At 41.5% G+C, this 27,967-nt stretch overlaps 1 protein-coding gene across 3 annotated transcripts in view; it reads right to left on the bottom strand.

The window, feature by feature from the left end:
* Ccdc186 (coiled-coil domain containing 186) overlaps positions 1–26,486 on the bottom strand; it is a 45,800-nt gene extending 19,314 nt beyond the window's left edge. Inside the window, exons 1-6 of one of the 3 annotated variants that reach the window (XM_045138810.1) lie at positions 26,289–26,486; positions 13,308–14,191; positions 12,539–13,127; positions 5,643–5,769; positions 2,784–2,912; positions 846–1,058 (exon numbers count right to left, since the gene is read on the bottom strand). In XM_045138810.1, coding sequence (XP_044994745.1) covers positions 846–1,058; positions 2,784–2,912; positions 5,643–5,769; positions 12,539–13,127; positions 13,308–14,130 — 1,881 coding nt within the window. In that variant the 5' untranslated portion in view covers positions 14,131–14,191; positions 26,289–26,486. Of the gene's footprint in view, positions 1–845; positions 1,059–2,783; positions 2,913–5,642; positions 5,770–12,538; positions 14,192–26,288 lie in introns of all 3 variants that reach the window. The other 2 variants (XM_045138807.1, XM_045138801.1) reach the window with 2 other exon arrangements.
* Positions 26,487–27,967: the final 1,481 nt, after the last annotated feature.

Here is a 27,967-nt window from a genome sequence, read left to right as displayed (position 1 = left end):
ATCAATACAATGACACTATCATTCAAGGACTGGTACACTATGGCCACAAAACTCGTGTAAGGTAGAAATGGAGAGGACAATAAAAGCCCTAATCAAATTGATAGACCTGAGGATGAGAGTCACATGGTACAGCCACGTGATGTGAGGTAAGGACACACACACACATTTCTGATTCTCCAAAGTGGCAGCAGTGGCAGTGAGGTAAACATGAACAAGTGGTTTGCTGGTGCCTCTAAGGACACAGGGGGTTTCTGAACTAAGTTAGCAGTGGAGTTCTGAATTGCTACAACTCTCTTGTGTCTTTAAAATAGCATCTGAGAATGCTTTCCTGTAAGAAAAATATAAATTCTTGTCTATGCATTGCATTGAGATTCTGATCAGGCCGGACAGAGTTCAGTAATACAGAACTTGCCTAGCATTTGTGAGGTCCTGAATTCAACCCCTAGCACTGTAAATAAATGAAGCATTAAGTTTCTGGCAAATTGTATTATCAACTCTAAAACTAGTTATAATTGATACTACATGCACACTTTACCAAAATGCAGCCTTTCCTTGAAGTACAAATTATTTTTTTCCAATATGGAGATCTTAAAAGAAAGTTTTAAAATGATTTAACAAGATATTGTTACCCATTAACAAATGTGCCAATACTTCATTTTTTTTTTTTTTTTTTACCAGCAAACCTTTCTGCCAGCAGGTAATAAGATACCTCAAACAGTCATGCTTTTAAGAATCAAAGTAATAAAAAAGAACTTTCATTTTGAGTGCTTAAATCATGTTATCATTTGATTAGGGGAAAGAAAAGAGAATGAACTTTAAATAAGGCACAATGGCACAAGTTATACCTTTGTTTCATACAGTTGCTGCAATCGTCCTTTCTCCTGAGAAAGCTGCTTAATTTTGTTAGTGCTTTTCTCAAATTCCTTATTTGCATCTCTAAGTTTCCTCTCAAGTATCTCTTTTTCCTTTCGAAGGTCTAAAGATTCCTTCTCACCTCTTACATACTTCATTACCATCGCTTCTTTTTCCTGGCGTGCCTCTTCACATTTCTTATTGGCCTTCGAAAAAATATCACCAGCATTAATAAGTCTTTTTCCAATAAAAGCATATTAAAATGGGGCAGGAGAGATGGCTTAGTAATTAAGGCGCAAGCCTGCAAAGCCCAAGGACCCAGGTTCAATTCTCCAGTACCCACGTAAGCCAGATGCACAACGTGACACATGTGTCTGGAGTTTGTTTGCAGTGGTCAGAGGCCCTGGCACAGCCATTCTCTTTCTATTTGCCTCTTTCTCTCCCAAATAAATAAAAATATTTTAAAAAATACATTAAAATGAGTAATATTTTCCTATAAAATTACTAATGTAGTTTTTGGGAGAGGGGTGTATAGCAATCTTAGAACTTATGGCATAAAATTGGGATAATATGAATATTACAAAACTATAGAAAAGCAATACTGCACTTGTATTTTTTCTTTACACCTTTCTATTCCTTTATGTTGGCTGCTGTGGTATTGCAGTCAGGTTCACATTGCTGGTAGAAATCAACCAACCAAGAGCAGCTTGTGGCTTATAGACTCAAGGGGGAAGCTCCATGATGACAGGGGAAAATGATGGCATGAACAGAGGATGAACATCAGCCCCTGACCAACATCAGGTGGACAATAGCAACAGGACAGTGTGCCAAACACTGGCAAGGGGAAACTGGCTATAAAATCCATAAGCCCACTCCTGACAGTACACTGCCTCCAGGAGGCTTTAATTTCCATTTGCCATCGGCTGGGAACCTAGCATTCAGAACACCTAGGTTTATGGGGGACACCTGAATCAAACCACCACAGCTGGTGGCTATTTTCCCTTTGCTCCTCCACTTTCTGTCTCCCAGGAAGAGGGCCATGGGCCATATGAACACATTCTGTCATCCTCACCCTTCCAGTTGTTTCATCAGTAGGAAGTCTAGGCAGAAACTCAGAAAGAAAGGCAAACTGAGGCCCTCTAGAGTCACCAGAGAGGACATTTTGTCCAGGCTGCCCTGTTCTTGGACCTCATGAACTATAAGATTAATAAACTTTCCTTTAGGGACCTAGCCTAAAATAGTTTTGTTATAGTGACAAAAGAGGAACACTGTTTGGATGACGGGCCTGAGTGTTGGCTGGGAAAGGACCAGGCTCAACCCTAGCTGGCCTATAGGCTGCACTCTGCAACTAGATTGTTATAAATCATTTGGACAAAGAATAGGGACACATAGGCCCATGTGGCAGGTGCATTACATGATGTCAATAATTAGCTGTGGGACAAGGGATGACACACCAAGGGACTAGAAGCAGGGGAAGAAGTATAGCTGGAAGACAACGTCCATTCCTTATTGTATATACTTCCTTAATAATAGTTTCTTATAATTAGTTTGCATTTATGTACTGCTTTAAGGTTATTTCAACAGCTTTTATATAAATAAAATTATCTATTGTTGTTAAAAAATGTTTTTATTGATTTGAGAGAGAGACAAATAGGCAAAGAGTGAGTATGGGCACACCAGGGCCTCCTGCCACTATAAGTGAACTCCAAATGCATGTGCCACCTTGGACATCTGGCTTTACGTAGGTCCTAGATAAACGAAACCTTGGGCTGTCAGGCTTGGCAAGAAGTACCTCAGCCACGGAGCCATTTCTCCAGCCCAGATCATCTATTCCTAATATAGTGCAGATATCAGGATAGACCAACAGAGATACTTTAATAAAATAAGAAAAAAAATCCAGCATATTAAGTTGCTAATGAAGTGAGAAATACCTGCTCCATCCGCTGGGCCATCTCTTTGTGTAACTGCTGAATCGTGTTTTTAGCTGCAAGGTCTTGAGCTGCTAGCTTCTCTCTGGAAGCTTTCACTTCTTTATTAAGTTCCTCTATTCTGGCTTCTAACTGTAAAGAAAATTACTGCCAAGTTATATATTTATAGTTCTACCTAACAGACCACCAAGCCACAATACAAATGTAATGAATATACTTTAATCACAGAAATCAAACATTAAGATACACATATGGTAACCTCTACAGCATCTACAAAAAAAAAAAGAAAGAAAGAAAGAAAGAAAGAAAGAAAGAAAGAAAGAAAGAAAGAACCCTCAAAACATAAAGTGAAAAGCTGGGTATGGTGGTGCATGCCTTTAATCAATCCTAGCACTTGGGAGGCAGAGGTAGGATCACAGTGAGTTTGAAGCCACCCTGAGACTACATGGTGAATTCCAGGTCAGCTTGAGCTAGAATGAGACCCTGCCTTGAAAAACAATACAAAACAAAACAACAACAACAAATATATTTATCTTAAATATTTCACTAGAAAATATTTGTTTAGTGCAAAAAAAGAAAAGCAGAGAAAGAATATTAGATCCAAAAAGGAATAAGACTTAGAAAACAGTAACCATATATAAACCTGTCAACAATAACATAAGGAAACCAGATTAAATAATATCAAAATCAGTGACTAACAGATTAAAATAAAGAATAGAACCCAACCATGTGCTATTTATAGGAGATACTTTAGGTTCAAGGACACAAATAGCCAGGAGCTGGGAGGTGGAGACAGGAGGATTATGGGTTTGAGGTCAAACTGGGTTATCTAGCAAGTTCCAGGCCAGCCTGAGTTATATTATGAGATAAGGATACAAATAGATTCGTGGATGGTAAAAAAAAGTTATGAGAGACACAGGCCATTTCACAGTGCTGAGAGATTAATCTATCAGGAAGCTCTAACACACATAACACTGCATGGTGTTCCTACCTTAATCCTAGCACTCGGAGAGGCTGAGGCTGGAGGATCATGTGTTACAGACCAGGCTGGGCTGCAAAGCGTGACTTTATAATATGTGAAGTCTAACTTTAAAAAACTATTAAAAACAAAGACATTAACCTTAGCTTATAGCACATGTACTATTTTCCCTTATAATAAAATTCTCTAGGGTAACATTGTCAAATAGAAGCATAAACCATGTGTGTACCTTACATTTTCTAGTAGCCATTTTTTGTTTTATATTTTTGAGTGTATGTGTGCGTACATGCGCATATGCATACGTGTTATACATAAAAGCCGAAGACAACTTCAGGTGTTGTTCTTCAGGAGAATCACTCACCTTTTTTTTGAGACAGCATCTCTCACTGGCCTGTAGCTCACTAATTAGGCTAGACTGGCTAGCCAGCAAGCCCCGGGGGAGCCCCTTTCTTTGCCTCACCAGAGCTGGAAATACAAGCATTGGTGGCACTGGCATGGTGGTGCATGCTTGTATGGTCGTCAATGGTGGACTGCGTGTACACTCCAGATTGTAATAGCTAGGGTGTCAATGGTGGACTGCGTGTACACTCTAGGACTGTGTCACCCAGTACTGTCAGAGTGCTCTTAGCTAAAGCCCACCCTGCAATGTTCACACAAGGAGGAAATCACTAATGATACATTCTTCAGGAAACACTCTTGTCACTAAGTGACTGAGCATCTAAGGGAAGGATACTTCACACCAAATCCCGTCCACAGAAGAAAAAGCAGCTCAGAAAAATAAAGAGCACTTTGTTATAAAGCCTAAATATTTCCCTGTCTGATCTATGAAACAGAGGAATTCTTTAAAAAAAAAAAAAAAAAAACAGAAGAGAAGGATACACTGAGGAAGCCAGTTAACCAGCTGAAAGTAGGAGAGCCAACCTTCACAGCAGTTTACAAAAATATCGGGCATGAGCTGGGTGTGGTAGCGCAGGCCTTTAATGCCAACATTCGGGAGGCAGAGGTAGGAGGATCGCCGTGAGTTCAAGGCCACCCTGAGACTATATAGTGAATTCCAGGTCAGCCTGAGCTAGAGTAAGACCCTACCTTGAACCACCACCACCCCCCCCGCCAAAAAAAAAAGACCAAGTATGGAACCATAGTACACTATGAGTGTGAAAATACCCCAATGCCAGATATAGACTATGAGGTATTTATTACATCTTACCTTAATGGGTAAACAGAGTCTGTGAGACTATCAAATCAGATCCCTTTTATTTTGAACACAGAAGAATGTTTCACCCTTTATAACAGCCACATATATCATAAATACTGAATTTACATAAAATATGTCAGGCTGGGATGGAGAAATAGCTTAGTGGTTAAGCATTTGCCTGTGAAGCCTAAGGACCCCAGTTCAAGGCTCGATTCCCCAGGACCCATGTAAGCCAGATGCACAAGGGAGTTCGTTTGCAGTGGCTGGAGGCCCTGGTGTGCCCATTTTCTCTATCTATCTGCCTCTTTCTCTCTCTGTCTGTCACTCTCAAATAAATAAATAAAGAAAAAATATGTCAGGCTATGATTCCCATTTCATACTTCATAAAAGAACACTTTAAATATCAAGCAAATTTCTGCATTTATGACGATTAACTTGTAGAACATTTTTTTTTTTTGTCATTTTTGAGACAGGATCTCACTGTAGCCCAGGCTGACATGAACTCACTCTGTAGCTCCAGGCTGGCCTCAAACTCATAGCAATCCTCCTACCTCAGCTGACCAAGTACTGGGATTAAGGGCGTAAGCCATCACATCCAGCCCAATGATTAACTTACACAACGTCTTATACGTATTTCTTCAGGAATGTATTATTCACTAAGTATGGTCTTTGGAGAGTTGTGTTTCACCTGTTGAATTGTGCTCATATGCTGCTTCTCTGTTTCTGTTCTTTTCTTCAGCTCTTCTCTTAAATTGTCTTTTTCTGAACAAATGTCTAAGATGAGCTCCTGATGCTTCTTAGTTTCTTTAATTAACCTAAATATAAAAGGGTAATAGAAGTAAACTACTAAAATAAGATGTGAAATATAATCTACTTACAGATTAGATGTAGATAACATAAGTTACCATTCCCAACTAATCGTTTATGATAAATACCATGTCCACATGCAGACAAAAACCACCTACTGAGGTAATTCTGAGAACAGAACATGCCTCATCTTAAGTGAATATCCTGTTGCAGTGAGAATGATTCTACTCCTATCTGTAGACAAGGCAGGTGGGAAAAACGACAAGAAGCTCAGCTTGCTATCAAGTCTATATATTTGTGTTGTTGATTCTTTTATATCAAGTAGCTTGCAAAATATCCTCTGCTCAGTCAAGCCCTATTGGGCAAGGGTTTTACCATTAAGTCACACCCACAGCCCTACACTACTATTACATGACAAGTTTACATCCTTCACACAGATAATTGTTCTTAAATTCTGGGTGGGACACTGGACAATAATGTTGATGTGCTGGATAATAGGGGAACAGAAATAGTGAAGTGGTGGTTACCAGGGACCCATGGGTAAAGGAAAAGGGATGTGTTGCTCAAAGAGTACAAATTTTTTTTCAATTATTTATTTATTTATTTGAGAGCGACAGACACAGAGAAAGACAGATAGAGGGAGAGAGAGAGAATGGGCGCGCCAGGGCTTCCAGCCTCTGCAAACGAACTCCAGACGCGTGCGCCCCCTTGTGCATCTGGCTAACGTGGGACCTGGGGAACCGAGCCTCGAACCGGGGTCCTTAGGCTTCACAGGCAAGCGTTTAACCGCTAAGCCATCTCTCCAGCCCTCAAAGAGTACAAATTTTTAATTAAGGATGAATAAGTTCTGGCGATGTAACATACACCACGTTGATGATAGTTATTACCATTTGTGGGGTGAGACTCAGGGGTAGAACACAAACCAAGCATGCATAAAGCTATGGGCTTGATCTATAGCCCAATGCAGGGAGAGGGAGAGGACACACACAAGAGACAGATAAAGAGGGGAAAGCAACAACATTTTACACATAGATGGAAAATAACTAATATGATTATAGTAATAACTTCATAATGTCTATCAAATTGTCACATAGTATATGCACCTTCAATCTATACAATTCTGTTAATTGTATCAATTACGCTGGGATAATAATGGAAGGGACATGTTAATTAAGACATTTGGGGAAAGATGCATTTATGAAATTTTCAAAGGAAATTAATTTTCATTGAAAAATTAAGTGAAGACAAAAGTTAACTGAAGAGACATTTAGTTGTTTTACAGTGTTTTGTTTGTAATTAAAAATGCTATGGTTAAGCAAAAGATCAACCTAGCTTTAAAATCATATCTGACATTTACATAATGCCTTAATGGCCACAAATGTCCCATCAAGTAGGTAATCTCTCACAGGGATAAGCAATCTGATTTAAAGAGTTTGACTTGCCCAACATAATAACAGAGCTTAAAAGTGCTAATGGAACCTTCCAGCTCCAAGCTTCTGACTGGAATTATGTTCACCCCCGACCATGCTGCCACTGCTCCGCTAGGATGGAACACAGGAAAAGAATAACTTTTTCTTTACTGTGTTCCTATTATTTTTAGACAAACTGGATGGTTTATAACTAGCTGATTTTCACTAATCCCATTTTTCTAACCTCTGCAGGCAAACTAACAAGACGTGGTGCTTGACCATGTATTGTAACCCTCAATAACCTGAATGTGACCCTGAATAAGTTTCTGAGGCTATATTTTTTTGATACTCAAATATCGATAATGATAATACATACCATGTACTTGTGAAGGAACTGAGATAATACTTCTAATAACATATATGTTTATTATTAAATGTGCAACATCTTATGATTTACAAGAGATGTACAATGCTGTTAAGACTCAACAACAATATCAAGTAGGAAGAGACATCTGAGAATCTCAAGACAAAGGTTTGAAAGAATAGTTACATAGAAGGATCTCCATGAGTTCAAGGCTAGCCTTGGACTTCAGAGTGAGTGCCAAGTCAGCCTGAATTACAGTGAGGCCCTACCTTGAAAAAGAAATCAGTCTGACTTTAGTGAAGCCTATTGTATTTTATTTTCCTCTCTTATGTATTACAAAATTTACCTAGTATTTGCCAAATACTTTATGTTGTAACAAAAATGAAAATTTGAGTTGTCTTTATAAAAAGTTCTAATTCAATAGAATCCTAAAATATAAGTGCAATAAACTGACCAAGTGAATTGCTGTACTGGAAGCAAGCCAACAAAGCCACAATCACATAAATGAAATGCAATGGAATCATCTCTTATGGCACACAATGTTAGCCTCTAGGCTTAACTTAACTGAGGAAAACCAGACATCAAAAGACAGATAGATGAATTGAAGGTGACTCAACAAATACAGGATCTCAATCACCAGTTGATTAAACTTAATGATGACATGATTAAATGCAATAATTAATTCCAATAAGCATCAAGAAGACAAAACTACAACTTGAAACTGGAACACATCAAAGGGATGGGTACAATATAGAAAAACCCAAGAGTAAACGAAACTCAAATAGCTTGTAAAGCCTCTCTAGAAACCTTCATTAGCAGAGTTAATCATGTGGAGGACAGGACCTCAGACCTGGAAGATAAGACATAAGAAATTGATTAGGAGTCCAAAAACCATGATAAGTTCAAAAAGATCATGTGAACAGAATATGAAGGAATGGTGGATACCCTAAAACAACCAAACATCTGTATCATGAGTATACCAGAAGAGGAAGAAATTCTGGCCAAGGGCATGGTAAACACATTCAACAAAATTATGGATGAAAACTTTCCCACCCTCTCAAAAGAGAGGCCGATCCAGATACAAGAAGCCCAGAGAACACCAAACAGTCAAGACCAAAGAAGAAACACACCAAGTCACATCACAATTAAAACTCTAAACAACAAAAACAAAAAGTGAGTGCTAAAAGCAGTAAGACAGAAACAACTCATTACATACAAAGGCAATTCCATCAGAATTACCACAGACTTTTCAATGGAAACCCTGAAAGCCAGAAGGGCTTAGAATGGAGTACTTCAAAGTCTAAAAAACTATAGTTTCCAACCTAAACTATTGTACCCAGCAAAAGTGTCCCTTATAATAGATGGTGAAAGGAAAACTTTCCATGATAAAAGCTGTGATTACATGAATGCAGTCAAACATACAGAAAACACTCCAGGCAATACTCTACACACAAAAGTTGAACAACCAGCCTTCAAGGGCCTCAAGAGAAAGAACACAACAACCAAAACTAGAGCAGGGAACTGGAGAGATGACTTATTGGTTAAGGTGCTTGTCTGTGAAGCCTAAGGACCCATGTCTGACTTTCCAGATCCTATGTAAGACAGATCCAAAAGTTGATGCAAGTGTGTAAGGTCACCAAGGTGGCATATGCATCTGGAGTTTTATTGTAGTATCTGGAGGCCCTGGCATGCCAATTCTCTCTCTCTTGCTATCGCTCTCACTCTCACTTTCTCACATAAAAAGGGGGGGGGGTAAGTCTGTTGGGCTTGATTCAAAAAAAAAAAAAAACAACTACAGTAGGCACAAAAATGTACAAAGTCCAAGAAAGCACAAACTCCATAAAGCCACCAACATGGCAGTGATTAAATCAAACCTCACAGTTATAACCTTACATATTAATGATCTTAACTCACCATCAAAAGATACAAGTTAACAGGGTGGATTAGAAAAATGCATCCTATATATCTGCTGTCTTCAAGAAACCCACCTCACCACTAAGGATAGACATCACTTCAGGGTGAAAGGATGAAAAATAATTTTCCAATCAAAGGGAAATAAGAAACAAGCAGGTGTTACTAATATCTGACAAAATAAACTTCAAACCAAAAATAATCAAAAAGGACAAAGAAGGCCACTTTTTATTCATCAATGGAACAATCCAACAAGAGAACATCACAATCATAAATTTATACACACCAAACACAAGTGCACCACATTTTATAAAACAAAACCTACTCAACAACAAATCAGAAATAAATCTCAGTACCATCATAGTAGGGGACTTCAATACTGCACTATCACCAATAGACAGATCACTTAAGCAGAAAATCAACAGGAAATAATAGAGCCTGGCAACACCATAGTTCAACTAGACCTAATAGACATCTACAGAACATTCTACCCCATTTCTACAGAACACATATTCTTCTCAGCAGCCATAGAACCTTCTCTAAAATAGATCATACACTAGGGCATAAAGCATGACTCCATAAATTCAGGAATATTGGCATAACTTCCTACATCATATTGGACCACAATGTGTTAAAGCTAGAAATTCAGAAGAGAAACAACAGAAATTATACCAGCTTCTGTAGACAGAACAATATGATATTAAATAATGAGTGGGTAGTGGAAGAAATAAAAAAGGAAATTGTAAAATTTTTAGAAATGAATGATAATGAAAACACAACGTTCCAAAACTTATGGGGCACAATTAAGGCAGCCCTCATGGGAAAATTCATAGCAGTAGGAGTATTGGGGGGGAGATTATCAGGTAAGAAGGGCTTTGGAGAGGGCAGGATGAAGCGTAACCATAGAACATTTTCCTCTGGTTTGCAACTCCCAGTACCAGAAATCTATTGCAAGCCACACTGAACTGTTGACCAGAGAGATCTATAAGGTCTCCAAAACAAGACAGACTCCGTCAAAGCACTTGATTACCCAACTAAGGCAAGCAGGTAAGACCCTATTGCTGAAGCCATCACATGCTGCTGATACAGAACATCGAGAGCTGGAGCTGGAGTCTGGCAGGAAGCCAGTTCCCAGATGGTTAGCCTGTATAGAGCTGGAATGTGCAACGTAAGCTGCTGGGGGAAAATGGCCAATGCCATAAGAAAGCAGGGGACACTGCTATACAAAAGCCACCAGCCTGACAAGATGTACACACCTATGCAATGGTGGCACCTAGCCTAGAAGGGTAACCTATGGCTTTCTGACTAGCTAAGAGATCCACTCAGTAGAATGGAACTCATAGCTGGAATGGAGAACTGAGTTAGCATCTTATAGAGACCAAGATTATGATCTCCAATAAGAAGTTTCCACTAGTATGTGGCCAAAAGAGAGGCTATATACCCATCAAAATCTTTCTAAATTAACATTGTTAATCCCCTTTAACCTATGCTGATCTCACTCTCTGTTGGAGAATCTGTTTTACTTGTGCAGAAGGCAGCAAGAACCCTAAGGACAACCAAAATCTATCAATAAGACAAGAAAAGATATCTGATTCCCTGGTAGGAAATGAACCACCCCTTGCACATCAGTTAGGGCCCAGGTCAAACCACAGAGGAACTGGCAAGATGAGCAAGGGTGCTGCTTCCATGGCAAGCCTGACAACCTGCACCAGGGTGATGGAGACAGACACTGAAGATACTCAAAACATACCAAGGCAGAAATCCAGAAGTTGCTGAGAGCATAACACTCAAGTAGACTTGTAACACACCCACCATAGCTCAGGGAATTTGTGAAAGAGGGGCTGCAAAACTGTAAGAGCCACAGGATAGGACAGAATATCCAGAGACATTGTCCCCCCGCCCCCGTGACTGACTGTGGCTCTCACAGCTCCTATGGTACAACCACATGGTCCCACTGAGAAGGGCCCTAAGTGGAATGGGGGCAAGGAGGAGGGGAATGGTGGTACCAACACATGATGCATCCAGACAATGTTTCTACATAATAATAAAACAAAATCTAACAGCTACCATTGTGATAGACCACTCCTTAGTACACAATGGAAGGAATCTAAGTCAGTATTACCAAAGATACATGCACAACTATGATTTTCCCAGCATTTTTCACAACAGTGAAGTGATGAAGTGATACAATCATCCTAGGTGTCCATCAACAGATGAATGGATAAAGAAAATGTAGTAAAGTATAGAATGCAGCTTTGTTTATCCACAACAAACAAATCTATGACAATTACAAGAAAATAAGTGGAACTGGAGATCATTATTTTAAGCAAAATAAGCCAGATTTATAGACAATTATCATGTGTTCTCATATATGGAATCTTAATTACAAAAAAAAATGAACGCAGAAGGAAGACTATTAGGTATGAGGAAGACAGCTAGCAGGAGAGAGAGATAAAACAGGGATGGTGAAATATGATCAAAGTATGTGATATGCATATATTAAGAATATACCATGAAACTCATTATTTTGTATAACTAATATGCAGTAATAAAGGTGAATAAAATGTTAAGGGTCTGCTACAGCTCAAAATAGAACCATTATTTTTAGAAAAGAAATTAAGTGCTAATTCTTCAATAAACATATACTATTTCCAATGTTCTTCTGTTAGATTTAGATATAATCTTAAGTAACCAGAAACATGAAACATGTTTAGCCATTCAGTAAATGTCCTTTTTTTTCGATCAATTAGGTAAAACTATGAAATGAAAAGGAGGCAATATATTTTCCTTAAAAATTTCAATCACTGGGTTGGAGAGATGGCTTATCAGTTAAGGCATTTGCCTGCAAAGCCAAAGGACCCAAGTTTGATTCTCCAGGACACATGCAAGCCAGATGCACAAGGTGGCACATGCGTCTGGAGTTCACTTGCAGCAGCTGGAGGCCCTGGTGCATCCATTCTCTATTTGCCTCTCTATCTCTGCTGCTTTTTCTCTCTCTCTCTCTCAAATGAATAAATAAAGATGAAATATTTTTAAATTTCAATCTCTTATCTCTACACAGAAGAACATTTCCTTAAGGAGTGAAAGACTTACTTTTTTATAGTATGTTCCTGCTGCAAATACTTATCTTGCACACACTTTTCAAACAAAACTAATGCGTGTTCTCCTTTATTCATTCCATTTGGCACTCGGTGTTCTGCAAACTCCGCAGATAAGAGCTCAGATTCTATCTCTCCCAACAAATCCTCTGATGCTGAAACATTCTTTATTTTTGAAATAAGTTTCTTGGTGCACTCTGTATCATAGGGACTTGCTGAGTAAGTCTTTTGATTAGCAGCTTCCGTAAAAGTAGATGACCTTAATTCTGCTAGTATCTGTGTGACTGACTGTTCTGTTTCATTTGTCTTTGATACTTGCTTTGCAAAATCTCCACTAGGAGAGTTAGCAATTTGTCCACCATTTCCTGGGCATATGTCTGTCTCAGCACAAGAACCCCCTCCTCCTCCATGGTCTGGAAGACGGTCTTCCTGTACCTCACTTGGGCTACTGTGCTCATTAGGTGCAAACAAGATTTTGTCACAGTTTAATGACAATAATTTAGATTCGGTTTCTACTCTGCTGCCTTTGTCACCAAGAAATGAGTTGCATAAGTCTTCCTTTAGTTCAGATGTTTGCTCAGGACCTGCACCAGAGCACGCGGGGACTATGGGCTCTGCCTTCAGTTCAGGTGTTTGCCCAGAACCTGCACCAGAGCACGCGGGGACTCTGGGCTCTGCCTTCAGTTCAGGTGTTTGCCCAGGACCTGCACCAGAGCACGTGGGGACTCTGGGCTCTGCCTTCAGTTCAGATGTCTGCTCAGAACCTGCACCAGAGCACGCGGGGACTCTGGGCTCTGCCTTCAGTTCAGGTGTTTGCCCAGAACCTGCACCAGAGCACGCGGGGACTCTGGGCTCTGCCTTCAGTTCAGGTGTTTGCCCAGGACCTGCACCAGAGCACGTGGGGACTCTGGGCTCTGCCTTCAGTTCAGATGTCTGCTCAGGACCTGCACCAGAGCACGCGGGGACTCTGGGCTCTGCCTTCAGTTCAGGTGTTTGCCCAGAACCTGCACCAGAGCACGCGGGGACTCTGGGCTCTGTCTTTAATTCAGGTGTTTGCTCAGGACCTGCACCAGAGCACGCGGGGACTCTGGGCTCTGCCTTCAGTTCAGATGTCTGCTCAGAACCTGCACCAGAGCACGCGGGGACTCTGGGCTCTGCCTTCAGTTCAGGTGTTTGCCCAGAACCTGCACCAGAGCACGCGGGGACTCTGGGCTCTGTCTTTAATTCAGGTGTTTGCTCAGGACCTGCACCAGAGCACGCGGGGACTCTGGGCTCTGCCTTCAGTTCAGGTGTTTGCTCAGGACCTACACCAGAGCACGCGGGGACTCTGGGCTCTGCCTTCAGTTCAGGTGTTTGCCCAGAACCTGCACCAGAGCATGCAGGGACTCTGGGCTCTGCCTTCAGTTCAGGTGTTTGCTCAGGACCTGCACCAGAGCACGCGGGGACTCTGGGCTCTGCCTTCAGTTCAGATGTTTGCCCAGGACCTGCACCAGAGCACGCGGGGACTCTGGGCTCTGCCTTCAGTTCAGGTGTTTGCCCAGGACCTGCACCGGAGCACGTCAGGGCTCTGGGCTCTCTCTCTGACATGCTGACTGGCACCACTTCACTCTGTGTTTCTTCCAGTCTGCTCTTGATCTTCGTTTTACATCTAACAAATCAAATATCAGAAGAAAAAAAATTAATCCAAGACTCTATAGATCTTTGTACACACTGACACACAATAACTAAGACTTACATTTCATAACTAATCATTCCTTTAATAAAGGCCTTCCCCCAACAGGGGCTGGTATTGTATATATGTAAGTGGAACAGAATAATGGGGGTGAAAAGGCCTAAATGAGGTCAGGGGAGAGACTGAGTAAAGGAAAGATGTGGGGGAGGGCTAATCAAAATCTAAGAGGATATAAATAAGTCATATGGAAACCTATGTTTTTGGACAATGGAACACACAGGAGCCATAGATTGTTACTAGAAAATTTTCAGTGCCAGTGAGTTGTTGGCCAGAGAGGACCCTAATGCCCCCAAAACATTACAGGCCATTGCTGAGGCCCTTAGTTTCCCACCAGGAATAGGTGGTAAGACCCTGCTGCTGAAGACTCCACATATTGGGCTGCAAGGACACTAAGAAATCCTGCTGGAGCTGAACTGAAAACCTCCTCCATGTAGACCAACTGACAGAAAGCTGAAAAAAGCCACACTATATGCAGTTCAATGGGAGAGAGAGAAAACACCAGTGAAGATAGTCAACAGTAGACACTGCAAGCGTTATATTTGGCCAGCCAGGCCAAATGAGCCAACAGGTCCAAAAGCGGCACATCTGTTATAGGGAAAACCAACTGCCCTCTAATTTGACTGGAGGCCCATGGCATGTGAGGGCATACATCCCTGATACTGAAAACTTAAGACAGGGATTGTCATGAGCCCTAGAGGTGTAACATCTGCTGCTGTCTGGCTAAATGTACATACTGTGCTCACCAAACGGCCCAGTAAGCACTTCTCTTAATGCTCATACCCATATATTAATGCTACTCTCACTTTTGGTTAGAGAAGCTTCTCTTTTCAGATGGCAGTGACCTTGGGATGACTCAGAAGGTACCACGGTGCTGAAAAGAAGTGACAGAGGAGTGCTCAGCACTGAAATATCTCTATCACACCTTCCAAGGCTCAGGGTCCACTGTGGAATGTAAGAGCCAAAGGAAGGGCAGGACTCCTTACAATGGGCTCCTCCAGACACACAATGGCCTGAATATCCATGACCTCACAGTGCCTGACACTACCTACACAAGACCATCATAATAGGAGGAAAAGATCATGACAGCAAAATAGAAGAGAGACTGATTGAGAGGGAGAGGGGATATGAATGGAGAATGGAGTTTCAAATGGAAAGTGGGGGGAGGGAGGGCATTACCATGGGATATTGTTTACAATCATAGAAGTTGTCAATAAAAATAAATTAAAAAAAAAGAAAGGCCTTCCCTTGACAAGAATGAAGACAGCTACCCCAAGTTGGCTACAATCAATAGGGCCATTGCAAAATCTCACTGTCTTTCCTGATCTATTCAGTTATCCAACTTCACTAATTTCTATTGCAGTCTGGCATTCCCCATAATCCCCACAAGACATAAGACAAGCAGTCATATATGTAACCGCACAATTAATTTTTAAAGTCTAGCAATTCCTTCTGTTGCGGGGAAAGGCCTACTGGGAGAGTATTAGGCCCGGAGAAGGCATGCAGGGCTGCAAACGCTAGGATGACCGCTGACTAGGTAATAACGCGCTCACCTGAGATACAAATACAGAGGAGGGAGCTAACAGGACGCAGCCCAGAGACCTGGCTCTGAACTCAAAGCTTACAGATTTCCTTTTTTTTTTTAATTTTTTTTTGGGTTCATTTTTTTTATTTATTTATTTGAGAGTGACAGACACAGAGAGAAAGACAGATAGAGGGAGAGAGAATGGGCACGCCAGGGCTTCCAGCCTCTGCAAATGAACTCCAGACGCGTGCGCCCCCTTGTGCATCTGGCTAACGTGGAACCTGGGGAACTGAGCCTCGAACCGGGGTCCTTAGGCTTCACAGGCAAGCGCTTAACCATTAAGCCATCTCTCCAGCCCAAAGCTTACAGATTTCTAACAGGAAGCAGTTTTTCACCTAGGCAGGGTCCGGGAAGTTCCATAGCAATTCTCAGTCTCATCAGTGTGAATCAAGCAGAGCCTACATTTCTTGCCTAGATAAATACATGAAGATTTTATTTGACAATAATAGAATACACTTTGATATTACTGACAAAGGTACTACTTTTATGTTCACTTTATGGAAAAATACTGAACTTCAAAAATACCCAACACTGATAAAAATAAATAAAGTCTTCTATTTTTATGAAAATAATTGTCAATTTTTTTTGATTAGTTTGACACTGCATGTACAGAGTAGAGACATTATCAAAGCCAGATTGGAGGGGTTTTTTGTTTGTTTGTTTGCTTTTTCGAGGTAGAGTTTCACTCTAGCCCAGACTGATCTGGAATCTACTATGTAGTCTCAGGGTAGCCTCGAATTTGTGACAATCCTCCTACCTCTGCCTCCCAAGTGCTGGGACTAAAGGCATGTGCCAGCACGCCTGGCCTTTAGCTTACAGCTTTGATAGCAACTACAAAGAAGTAATGCCAGATGAGCAGTACACTGATGGAAAATAAAAGATTAACTTCTGCATAGGAGACACATGCACACAGACATCAAGCTGTGATGGAGACAATGGTGGGAGGAGGGGAGACACTGGGATAGAGGAGCCTAGCCAGGTAACTCCTCAGAATAGTAAGAAGAAGTGAATTTTGTTAAGGTGACAAATTATAATAAAATTACATAACTTGTATATTTGATTACACTGTAGAGTTTCTAGCACATAGTAAATTCTCAAATAGTTGCTGAACAAAGTACAGAAATTTTAAGATAAAACTGTATTTGAGGAACTTTGCTTGGAATATAGAAACTTGAGGGGATAGTTAGTTATATGGAAGGAAAGGGAAGCCAGCTTGTCTGTGGATACCTTGCCTGCTACTTCAGATTGTCCTTCGGTGCATCAATTCCTCTAGTCTTGGATTCTCAGCTACTTATCTGGGTAACATCTAACCCAAACAGCCGCAGAGAAATTAACACACCATGCCATGTATTTATAACGAAGCCAAAGTACTTAGTGGTATTTAAGGCTTGATTTAGCTTTAGAAAATACAAATAAATGCAGTAAACAAGTGAAAAACCTCAGTAACTATGTTACATTCCAAAATCTTGGACAAAATAAATGAATTTCATAATGACACTGGAGACATGTTAACATACTCAATGTAACTCATTTTAAGATAGGACTTTTATTAAACATGTTGCTGTTGAACTTGCCAATTTAGAAATAATTTAAAATGAAGTGGTTTTAAACATCATTACTAGTTAATGTTATAGCAACAGAAATGGAACCCAAAGCATACCACCATGTAACAGGCAACAGATAAAGAATCTATTTCAGAAGAGGACTATAAAGACATTATGACTCCCTAGCAAGTGAAAAGAAATTTGATCAACAACTTCAGGGTCCTTAACTGTGTGCCATGACTTGTCAATACTAACACTAAGTAAATACTGGTTTACATTCTTTTATTGAGCTTTACAGTCCCCAGAGTTTGGTCTTCAAACCTTTTCCTATTCTACAATTTGCCCACTTAGCTTGTGGCAACAACTCATAATTGAAGTCTACATGATTACTGAGGCCTGTACCTGAGTTCCAAATGCCAAATTGAAGGAGGAACAAGAGCAAGGAAGCTTTTTACAAACAGTCAGCCAGAGACAGAGGCCCAAAGAGAACATGGATGCCACCTTGCCTGCCCTGGCAAGACTAGAACCTGCATCATCCAGTCTCATCCAAGATGGCTTCCAGCAACAGTCGCCAGCAGCAACTTCCTGCTACTTCCTCAGCTTAGCACAGCTGGATGGGCTGGCCCCTCTTGAGTCAGCCTCTTGGGTCCATCAACCAATAAGGTCTCTCCCTTACACACCTGAGTCTGTTGAAAAGGCTCATCCGGATTAGATGTTTGATCCACATAAAAGGAGCCTAACCACATGGATAACTTTCTTCTTTTTCCATCTTGGCCCCTTTGTCCTGTGGCTCCACATGAACACAAATGTCTAAGTCTCTGCCTGTCCTTTCCCAGCCAGGGTGGGGAGGAGGAGACATTTCTGATTTGGGCATTTTTGTGCGCGCTTTCTACAGTTATTTTGTTTCTGTAGTATTGTGTGATCTCTCTTTAAGCCCTAAGTCCTTCCTTTATTTTAGTCCTTTCTCACTCCTATGTGAGTGTGAAAGTGAAGGGGATCTGGGATCTGGGGCTCTCGTGTGTGTGCACACGCTCTGTGAAGAAGATCCTCCCCATCTCCCCTCTCCCTTTCCAGATGGGCAAGGGGGGAAATTCCCTTCTGGCTTGAGTCTTTCAGCTAGCCTTCTCCCTGGATCCTAATTCTCTCGAAAATAAATTTCATAATTCATAACTTACTCTTTTCAGAGTCTGTTTTTTCAATTCATTGCTAATTAATTAATTCATTGCTAATTAATAAAGATCAAAAGTTGGGATCCATAGGCCTCAGATCTACCACTTCTTCATGAAATTTAATTCCTCCCTGGATCCAAAAATCCTGCACCATAATTCTTCACACTATGTCTGCATCTGTATTAAATTCTGAATAAAGGTATACCCAATGGAGTTATTTTTGAAACCTTAAACAAATCCAAAATCCTAACTGTAGTTCCTGTAACTGAGTACCTTCCCAGTCAATGGTATCACTGTACTTAATCAGATGACTCCTTTCTTTGGTGCTCTCATACTCTCAAACAATTTCTGCTCCCCTGTATTTTTTATCACTGTCTATCTTGCAACCCAACCCACGCTTCTGAGACTCACACCTGTAGCTCAGCCACTTGTTTCTCAATTCCGTCCCATTCCTCCTGTCTTGCTCTGCTTCCTGCAACCCCCGTGAAAGATCAAGGACAGTCACAGAAGGGCAGGCCTTGTGGGTGAGCCCACGAGCAAATCTAGAGAAAGCGTTGATGTGTGTGTGTGTGTGTGTGTACTGGCTCTGCCAAGAGGAACAGAAACTATTCTATGCAAAAATAGGGGGGATGCAAGAAGCTAAAATTCTCTAACAAAAGTTGAACATATATCCTCAGAGGCCACAAGCAAATGCAGCCTGAAGCAGTGAAGGCAGGACCAGACCATCTCTCCCCGCCAGGTTCAGGCAATGAAAGTTCAGTCTCCCCTGGAGGGGAGGGGGGTGTACTCGTCCCTAACTGCCAAAGGGCTAGAGGAGAGAGAGCCTATCTGGAATCGTTATTTCTCTTTAAGCCAAGCAGCTAGGAACTGTTTAAGGAGAAAATGTTGTGCTTTCATTTTTGTTGCTGTTGTTTGTTTTTTGGGCTGGGACCCGTCTTAATTTCTGGAATAACAAAAAGTGGCAGATTAAAGAGACTGCACTGCAGAGGGAAATTGGCTGGCTAGCTGTTCTAAGCAGTACGATTAATTGGAGACCCACAAAAACATAAAACTTTTTCATGTTTCTACCCAGAATTGAGATTCCTTAGTAACCAGTTATACTACTTTACTTATCTTCCAACCAGTCCTCAAATCCTAGCACATTATGACTGTACTTTAATATTCCCAACAGTACACTTGATCTTCACTCACTCTGCACACTAACATCTCCATGGTTTGGTCTCCATCTACAATGCTCTTACCTTCTTCAGTGTATCTACAGACTAAAGACTGATTTTAATGCCACATCGACACGTTTTCTCTTATCACAAGTATAAAAATAACCTCTCTTGGAAACCAAAACATACTGTGTTTATAGTCATCAAGCAGATAGCCTTCCTTACCATACTTTTGATCAGGCAGGAATTGTTTTTCTAAGGAGGAGCCTCACTCTGAATCAAACCCCTAAAATTTCAAACAACAGTACAATCATAATAGATAAACCTAACAGATACATTCTATAGGACATTTACACTCATTTTTGCAAATGCTGCTCGGTATTTCTTAACGGTTTCTTCTTCATCTGGGGCCAAGCAGCCTGTCATGGGTAGGCTTCTAGAGTGTAAGATAGTGCACAAAAACAAAAGTTTATCTTACATCCTGTAGGATATTCATCTAGGTAAATAAATAGACCCTATTTTTGTAAGTGCTTACAGCTTGCAGTCTATTTTTATACTCTATAAATTGAAGACAACTAAATTTAACCTCAAAGAATGAGTATTTTCTAGGGCTGGAGAGATGGCTTAGCAGCTAAGGCACTTGCCCGAGAAGCCAGAGGACTCAGGCTCCATTCTCCAGTTCCCATGTAAGCCAGATGAACAAGGTGGTACATGCATCTGGAGTTCATTTGCAGCGGCTGGAGGTCCTGGTGCGCCCATTCCCTCCATCTGTCTCTTTCCTTCTCTCTCGCTCTCTCTGTGTCCAATAAATAAATAATTTTTTAATGAGTATTTTCTAATACCTTCTCTCATTATGTCCATGACCTCTGAAAAAGTCACCATGCAAATTGGCATCTGCTAACCACTCAGAGGGATGTCCCAAAAAACTGCCTTGGAGGCCCCAGAGAAGAGGGCTTAAGAAGATCTATGCCGTGTGTGAAACAAGGACATTACTGAAGAGTAAACTGCACAAGAATGGCAACAGACAAAACAAGCAAACCACATGACAAGTGCCATTATATCCACAGCTAACTAAGGGGAAAGGAGTCAGCTGAGTTCTCCCTCAGGCCTGCAGGAGATCAATTTGGATGATGTCCAAGTGTTTTTTTTTTTTTTTCTTTTGGAAGGAAAGCTGCCATCGTTACTGAGGATAGAATACTCTTGTAGTAAACGAATGCAGGAGGATTGTAAAGTGAGACATTTGCTTACAGGATTAAGGGCCTTTACAAAGCGAATTCATATTCACAGATGCATGTAATTACAATTATAGATTAAACACAAGTTGCTATTTTGAAGTAAAAACAAGATATTTTGACAATTTAATAACACTCAATAGGGTAAATACTGTATTTCAAACACTGCAATCAAAAAATTCCTCTTGGGCTGGAGAGATGGCTTAGCGGTTAAGCGCTTGCCTGTGAAGCCTAAGGACCCCGGTTTGATGCTCAGTTCCCCACGTCCCACGTTAGCCAGATGCACAAGGGGGCGCACGCGTCTGGAGTTCGTTTGCAGAGGCTGGAAGCCGTGGCGCGCCCATTCTCTCTCTCTCCCTCTATCTGTCTTTCTCTCTGTGTCTGTCGCTCTCAAATAAATAAATAAAATTAAAAAAAAAATTCCTCTTAAGAGCTGGAGAGATGGCTTAGCGGTTAAGCACTTGCCTGTGAAGCCTAAGGACCCCGGTTCAAGGCTCCATTCCCCAGGACCCATGTTAGCCAGATGCACAAGGGGGTGCACACGTCTGGAGTTCGTTTGCAGTGGCTGGAGGCCCTGACGTGCTCCCCCACCCCCCCGTCTGCTGCTCTCAAATAAATAAATAAAAATGAATTAAAAAAAATTCCTCTTAAGCCATTATTGTTTACAGCTTTCCCTGTTTCTGACACAGTACTACAGGACCAATTCCCACTTCAAACTTCTTTCCAAAGGTGAGAACTGGTTTCGCTCTTACTGGAGCTCATCAGCTGTAGGTAACTGGTCAAGAAACATTTTTTTTTTAATTTGCCTTAAAACATTATCCCCACCTCTGTTTTATTTTTCTTAATGAAGGAACTCATATTTCTACAAAATCTTTCCTGTTTGAAACCTATACAAATAGAAATACCTTTTAACAGCCTTTGGTTCCATTTCCTATTTTTCCACTGATTGGTACTATAAACAAAACAAAAAACAAAATCTCTTAGGCTTACTCAATAAATAGCAAATACAAATGAATCCAATTGCTAGAGATCTGCTAACAGGTTATCAATGAGACTAGCTTTCTACAAAGGTATCAACTCAGAAATCATTTCCAATGTACTTCAACAAATACACACTGAGCATGCGTTACATGAAGGTATTATGGTAGGTAAACAAAGTGATGAGTAAATCATCCCTCCTGCTGTGGACCAATACAGAAAGACTATACTGAACCCTTAGCCTCTTGTTTTGCGGCCAATGCCAAAGCATTACAGATCCAAGTATTCATTGTATCATTTCAGAATCTTAAGTCTCCCAGAGCTATACAAAAAAATGTGTTTTAAATCCAGCCGAAAACTTAGCTCATTGTAAATTACTTTTAAAAACAAACTATAAATTTTTAATTATGTTCCACTTCATCCCAGTCCCAAATATGTACTATATATTTTGTAAGGAATATCCATTAAGATATGCAAACTGAACCTGGTATGGTGGTATACTCAGGAGGCATCACTAGGAAGGCAGAGGTAGGAGGATGGATGAGAGTTTGAGGTCACCCTGAGACTACATAGTGAATTCCAAGTCAGCCTGGGCTACAGAGACCCTACCTGAAAAAAAAAAAAAAAAATTACACACACATACACACACACACATGTGCACGCGCAAATTGAGCCTGCTAGGCCACTGCTGTTCTTCAGTCTTCAATCTAATGGTTTACTATTCATTGCAGAAAAGTCCATCATATATGAAGGGCTTAATTTTTAAACATCTTCCCCAAATACAGTTCTAAAGTAGCACAAATGAAAAAAATAAAATATCTTTGTGATCAGTTCAGTTCTAGTAAGATTCTGATATGGCAATTGAAGTCAGAAAAAAAAAAATGCTGGGGAGACAGATGACTTAGTGGTTAAGGTGCTTGCCTGCGAAGCCTAAGGATCCAGGTCCAATTCTCCAAGTCCCATGTCAGCCAGATGCACAAGGTGATGCATGCGTCTGGAGTTCGCCTAGCATGGCTTGAGGTCCTGGCGCACCCAATCTTCCCCCCTACCCTGTCTTTAATAAATCTAAAGTCAGAAAAAAACTATAAAGTAGCCCACAGTCCAGGATCTGCTCATAACCCCCACATACATGCTTTTCAAATACAAATTCAAATGTTAAAAGATAAGCTATCCTAGGAAAAGCTTCTAAATAATACAGTAATGGAACAAAAGAACCTGTGTGAGAATACCTCGCTTCCCATGATAAAAATATCTGACACTTAAGTTCCACAAAGGTGAATTTATGCAGATCAAATTCTACTTTGAAAAAGATAAAGCTATAAAGCCGTGGTAGCTATTTCCAAGATCTCTAGATAAGTTCTGCGAAAAGGGAGAAGTGATTTTTAAAGTACAGTAATCACAACCTAATTAAGCTTTTGAGTAAATTTTAACATATTGAGTTTCCTGAAAGTGAAAACTAAAATAAACAGCTGCCTTTCCTTTAATCCTCTGTGAAGTGTTAGAGAAGACCAGGGTCACTTACCCCCGTGGGGGTTGGTTTAACTCTGCACACAAAATTCTAAGCAAGATCCTATACAGTCATGTGCCTTCTCCCTGTGTCACAGCTCTCCAAGTCCGAAGCCTCTCTGGCCCCACCTATGTACACAAGTTTTGAAAAGGCTCAGGGCAAAACCCTCCCTCAAACAGAATGGACCCAAGGTAACAGAAAAAACAAACTACGGTCTACCAGTTTCTGAAGCGCTGGGGTGAAACTGCCCAGGGGAAGTGCCCACCATCTACAAGGCCATGCCATCTATCGCATTATTATCACTTTAGTATCTGGAGTCCATGCAATTTTACTTACATCTAATTATCTTTATAAAATCTCAAGGCAGAAATTAATGTAGAAATCTTAATTTGAAGCTATTTGCATAGATCTCACCATTCTCACTTCAATGAGTCCAAGGATATATTAAAAGTTTTTTTTTTCTTCCAAATCTGAAAACTAAAAATACTAAAACATTTTGACAACTCCCTTCCAATGAAAAGAGTTTTGGTTAAATTAATGCTTAAATTTTAAAGCAATTTTTGGCCAGTGTTTTATAACTTATTATTATATTGCTCACAGAAATAAATAATTCATTAGCACTTACTACATAATTATACAGCAAACTATAAGCTAGCTCACGCATTTAGTAACACTAAAACATTGAGAAATACACTCCTAACAGTCAACATGGGAGGTTCATTTTCCCTTAATATTTATTGCTCCTTTACCCCAATATCTTCCTTTTATTTACTGCTTTACCCAAGCAAAATTTAAAATCTCAGTTGAGAACTTCAAAGTTTGAAACATGTCTACAATTGGAGGATCATATGTAGGTTAAATGATCCATCTCACTGCTGCTCCTAAAATGATAATAAATTTAACACAAATAGTGTAAGGCAAGTGACATGTTTATGAGAAATTTAAGAATTGGCTTTAGTTATTTAAAGGTAAAGATTTAAAAAAAAAACACCTAAATTTTACTAAACAGAAAACACCACAAAACAAGTGAAAGATTCTTTAACTTGAAACTGCCAGGTGACTTTGGTGAACCAGGGAGTTTATATTAGACATCCTTCAATCCATCATCTCTTCCCTAAAGAGGTGAGCAGTGTGCACTGTTTACAATCTCAACATGTAGCTACAAACAGGATTTTTAAATCAAATATAAATCAAATCATCAGTTATGCTGTAATGCATCACATTAATGGATGGGTATTAATTAAAATTAACATTAAATTAAGATTTAATTAAATGCTACATGAATTAAAAGTGGTCACTGTTCCTACACCACAGGTATTCCTTCCAGCTAAGGAAAACATACATGAAGTATCAGTGACATTCCATGGAGTCTCTACTGGTTAAAAAGGCTTCAAGTTGAGACTGAGGAGAGGCTTGGTCAGTAAGTGTTTGTCACACAAGCATGAGGACCTGAGTACGATTTCCAGCAAGGCTGTCAAAGGCAGCCAGTTCCTGTAACACCAGTGCTGGGAAGGTGTGGCAAGATTGCTATCTTGATGGCTAGGTTATCGAGCCCAACTGGTGAACATCAGGTACAGTGAGAGACTTTGTTTAAAAAATAATAATAAGGTAGAAAGTGATTGTGGAAGACATCTTAGTAGACTTCTTGCCTCCCTATGCACACGCACAAGTGCCCACATAGGCAATACATGTGTGTGCATGAACGACCACACACCCACCCATCAACTTTATGTGCAGTTATCCTGAATAAGACTAGACCTTAACAAAAAGATAAACATAACCCATGCACCTTCTTCGGGATTTTTCCAAAATTATACTTACTTGTCTACTGTAGTGTAAGGAGTGCTAACTCTTAAATACTGCCAGGTTTGTGAACTACCCAGGTTCTTCAAAGAATTTTAACATGAAACGAGCAAAAAGAAACAGAAAAGCAGCAGGCCAATTATCACTGCTGTTTGGGGTAATCAATCATGGATAAGGAAAGACCCGAGAAAGCTGCACCAGAATTGTACTCTTTCCCTATCAATGCCTCTAGAACCTTCATCTTTGCCACATGATCAATGCTCTGCAAACATAAAGGTGTAGTTAATGGTTGGGAAGGCCACACACGTTTGACCACTGGCATCGGCATCCCCTCTGAACCTACCTATTTTCCTTGGAGAAACACTCCGCCTAAATCTTCAGAAAGATGAAAAGGAACGGGAGACAATCTACTAAGGGAGCTTAACAAAACTAGCTACCAGGTGAGAGCAGTGGGGTTGTGACCAGGGGGGGTCTGGCTGCAAATCCACGTCTTTTTCCTCTAAGGCAACCAACAAACAAACCCATCAAGACGTGACTCTCGGCCAAAGTTGTAAAATTCTTAAGAGATGATCAATGCTGCTGCCCCGGGACTGCTCCTTAGGAACGTGTGTGGGAAGCACCATTTTACAAGTTGGAACTTAGGTTAATAATAATAATAATAAAGCCTTGATGTCTTTGTCATAAAAACAAAGAATAAAGCCTCTGCTGTCTCTAACCTCGGAGAGTCACTTCGCAGCGACCTCACATCACAGTCAGCGACAGCGTTGGGAGAGGAGGAGGTTCAAAGTCACTACCAAGCGCAGCCGAGCCGATCTGCAGGGGCGGGGAGCTCCCCGCGGCGGCCCGGGCACAGCCCCAGGGCCACGCCGGCCCGGCCCGGCGCCTCCTTCCCGGGTGTCGGGGCTCCTAAGGCCGGCGGGCAGCGGGGCCGGGAACCGCGTCCCCGGCGCCTACCTTCACCGCCCTCCTTTCGGAAAGCAGGCGACGAGGAGGAGGCTCTCCCCGGCCCAGCACTTCCCCGGACGCCCCGGGGTCACTCACCATACTTCTCCCAGCCCCAGGTCGCAACCCAACGAGGCCGCTAGAGCTGCGGCTCAGAGGACCAGCTTCTCCATGGCGGGATCCCCGCAGACTCGGAGCGCGCGGGAGAGTCAACGCTGGAGACCAGGGCCGGCCGATCGCTCGCTCTCCGCCCTGCTTCCCCTAAAGCCCCGCGGAGCTGACACATCAACAAAGATGGCCGCCGCGCCGAAGCCGGCCCGGCTACAGCTGAGGGGGCGTGGCTTCTCGTGGGGACCAATCACCGCTGCGCGAACGGCGTGACGCGACGCACCTAGAGGGCCGCAGTAACCTGCCTGCGGTGGGCGGGGCCCGCACCGCGCCGCCTCCGGCCGCGAGGCTCCTGCTGGCCCCGCCCAGTATCCTCCGCCGACTCGGCCGCCCGCCCTGCGGAAGACTAGCCTGGGAGGATTGGATGGCAAGCCGGCTTTTCAGCGCTCGGTGCTGTCCGACCGCTCTCTCTCCCCCTACCCCCCCGGTGGTTTGACCCAAGCGGGTGGTTTCTTTAGGAAGGAGAGCATTATCCACCCTTTGTCCGATCATCGTGTGAGTCACTGACATCAAGCAATAAAAGACGATGCGGAATAGTGGCTTCCCGGCCCCGATGGGCAGACTTTGTACCTGTCGCGCGTGGGCGGGGTGGGCAGGAGCGTCCAAGGTGCCCCAGCGACCATCATCCTGGAAGAGACCTCTCTGGGCGGGCGGCGTTCAGAGTTCGAATCTTCTGAGGCCTGGGTGCCATTGTTGAATAATAAAATGTGGGTGCGTCTCGTGGGCGAGGAGTTAGCCTCTCCAGGGCAGCGCCGCTGCAAGAAGGGTGGGGCTACATTTGCCCAGCCCGGTGCAAAGAAGGAATGATTGCAATATCCCTCTGTGGAGGTTTTTGCAAATCACTGTCCCGTGAAACCATGTTTAAGAGCATGTAGACAAAACTCTACAAATAGTTCACTCAGACGACTCTTCTACGCAAGTTTGTGAAATGAGACTTAACCTCTATTCTGTTTTTTGCATAATTGCTTGTATGTTGGGGTGGGGAGATACAGTGCTGTATATACCTCGACCCCTCTAGCACTTTGAGCAGGAAATGGTACCTCCCTTGTCTTGGGGTACTTTGCAATTTAAATATGACAGTTAAAAAACATCTGAGCTGGATGTGGTGGTGCTCACCTGAGAAAGGAAGATCCACGCTGGACTCTATAGGACCCTGTCAAAAAAAAAAGAGAAAGTGGACTTGACTTTAACAAACCTTCGTAGTGAGGCATATTATTACACAAAATGACCAAGGGGTAAAGAAAAAAAAAATCAAAGACACTGTGTTTCAGTACTTATCAGAAATTATTTCTGAAATTTATCTCCTCACATGTGATTAATATAAAGTATATTAAATATGCCTGTGGGAATCAGGTTTTTAACTAAAAAAGAAATACAAATATAAATCAAATAATTTAAATAGAATATATTTTAACTTGAAAATATCACAGTGAGACTGTGGTGTTTTTGTTGTTGTTTTCATTAAGTGTGGAGCTGGGGATATAGTTCAGTGGTAAAGCATTTACTCAAAATGGGCAAGGCCTTAGGTTCAATACTTGGGTAGATGAGTGCCCACTGCAAAACACTCCTACTCTCCAGACTGTATCTCTACATATTTCCACTAAAAGTTA

The sequence above is a fragment of the Jaculus jaculus genome, chromosome 1 (genome assembly GCF_020740685.1).
Source record: "Jaculus jaculus isolate mJacJac1 chromosome 1, mJacJac1.mat.Y.cur, whole genome shotgun sequence".
NCBI lineage: Eukaryota > Metazoa > Chordata > Mammalia > Rodentia > Dipodidae > Jaculus > Jaculus jaculus.
Note: the sequence above shows the minus strand (reverse complement) of the source record. Positions and strands in the feature narration are given on the sequence as shown.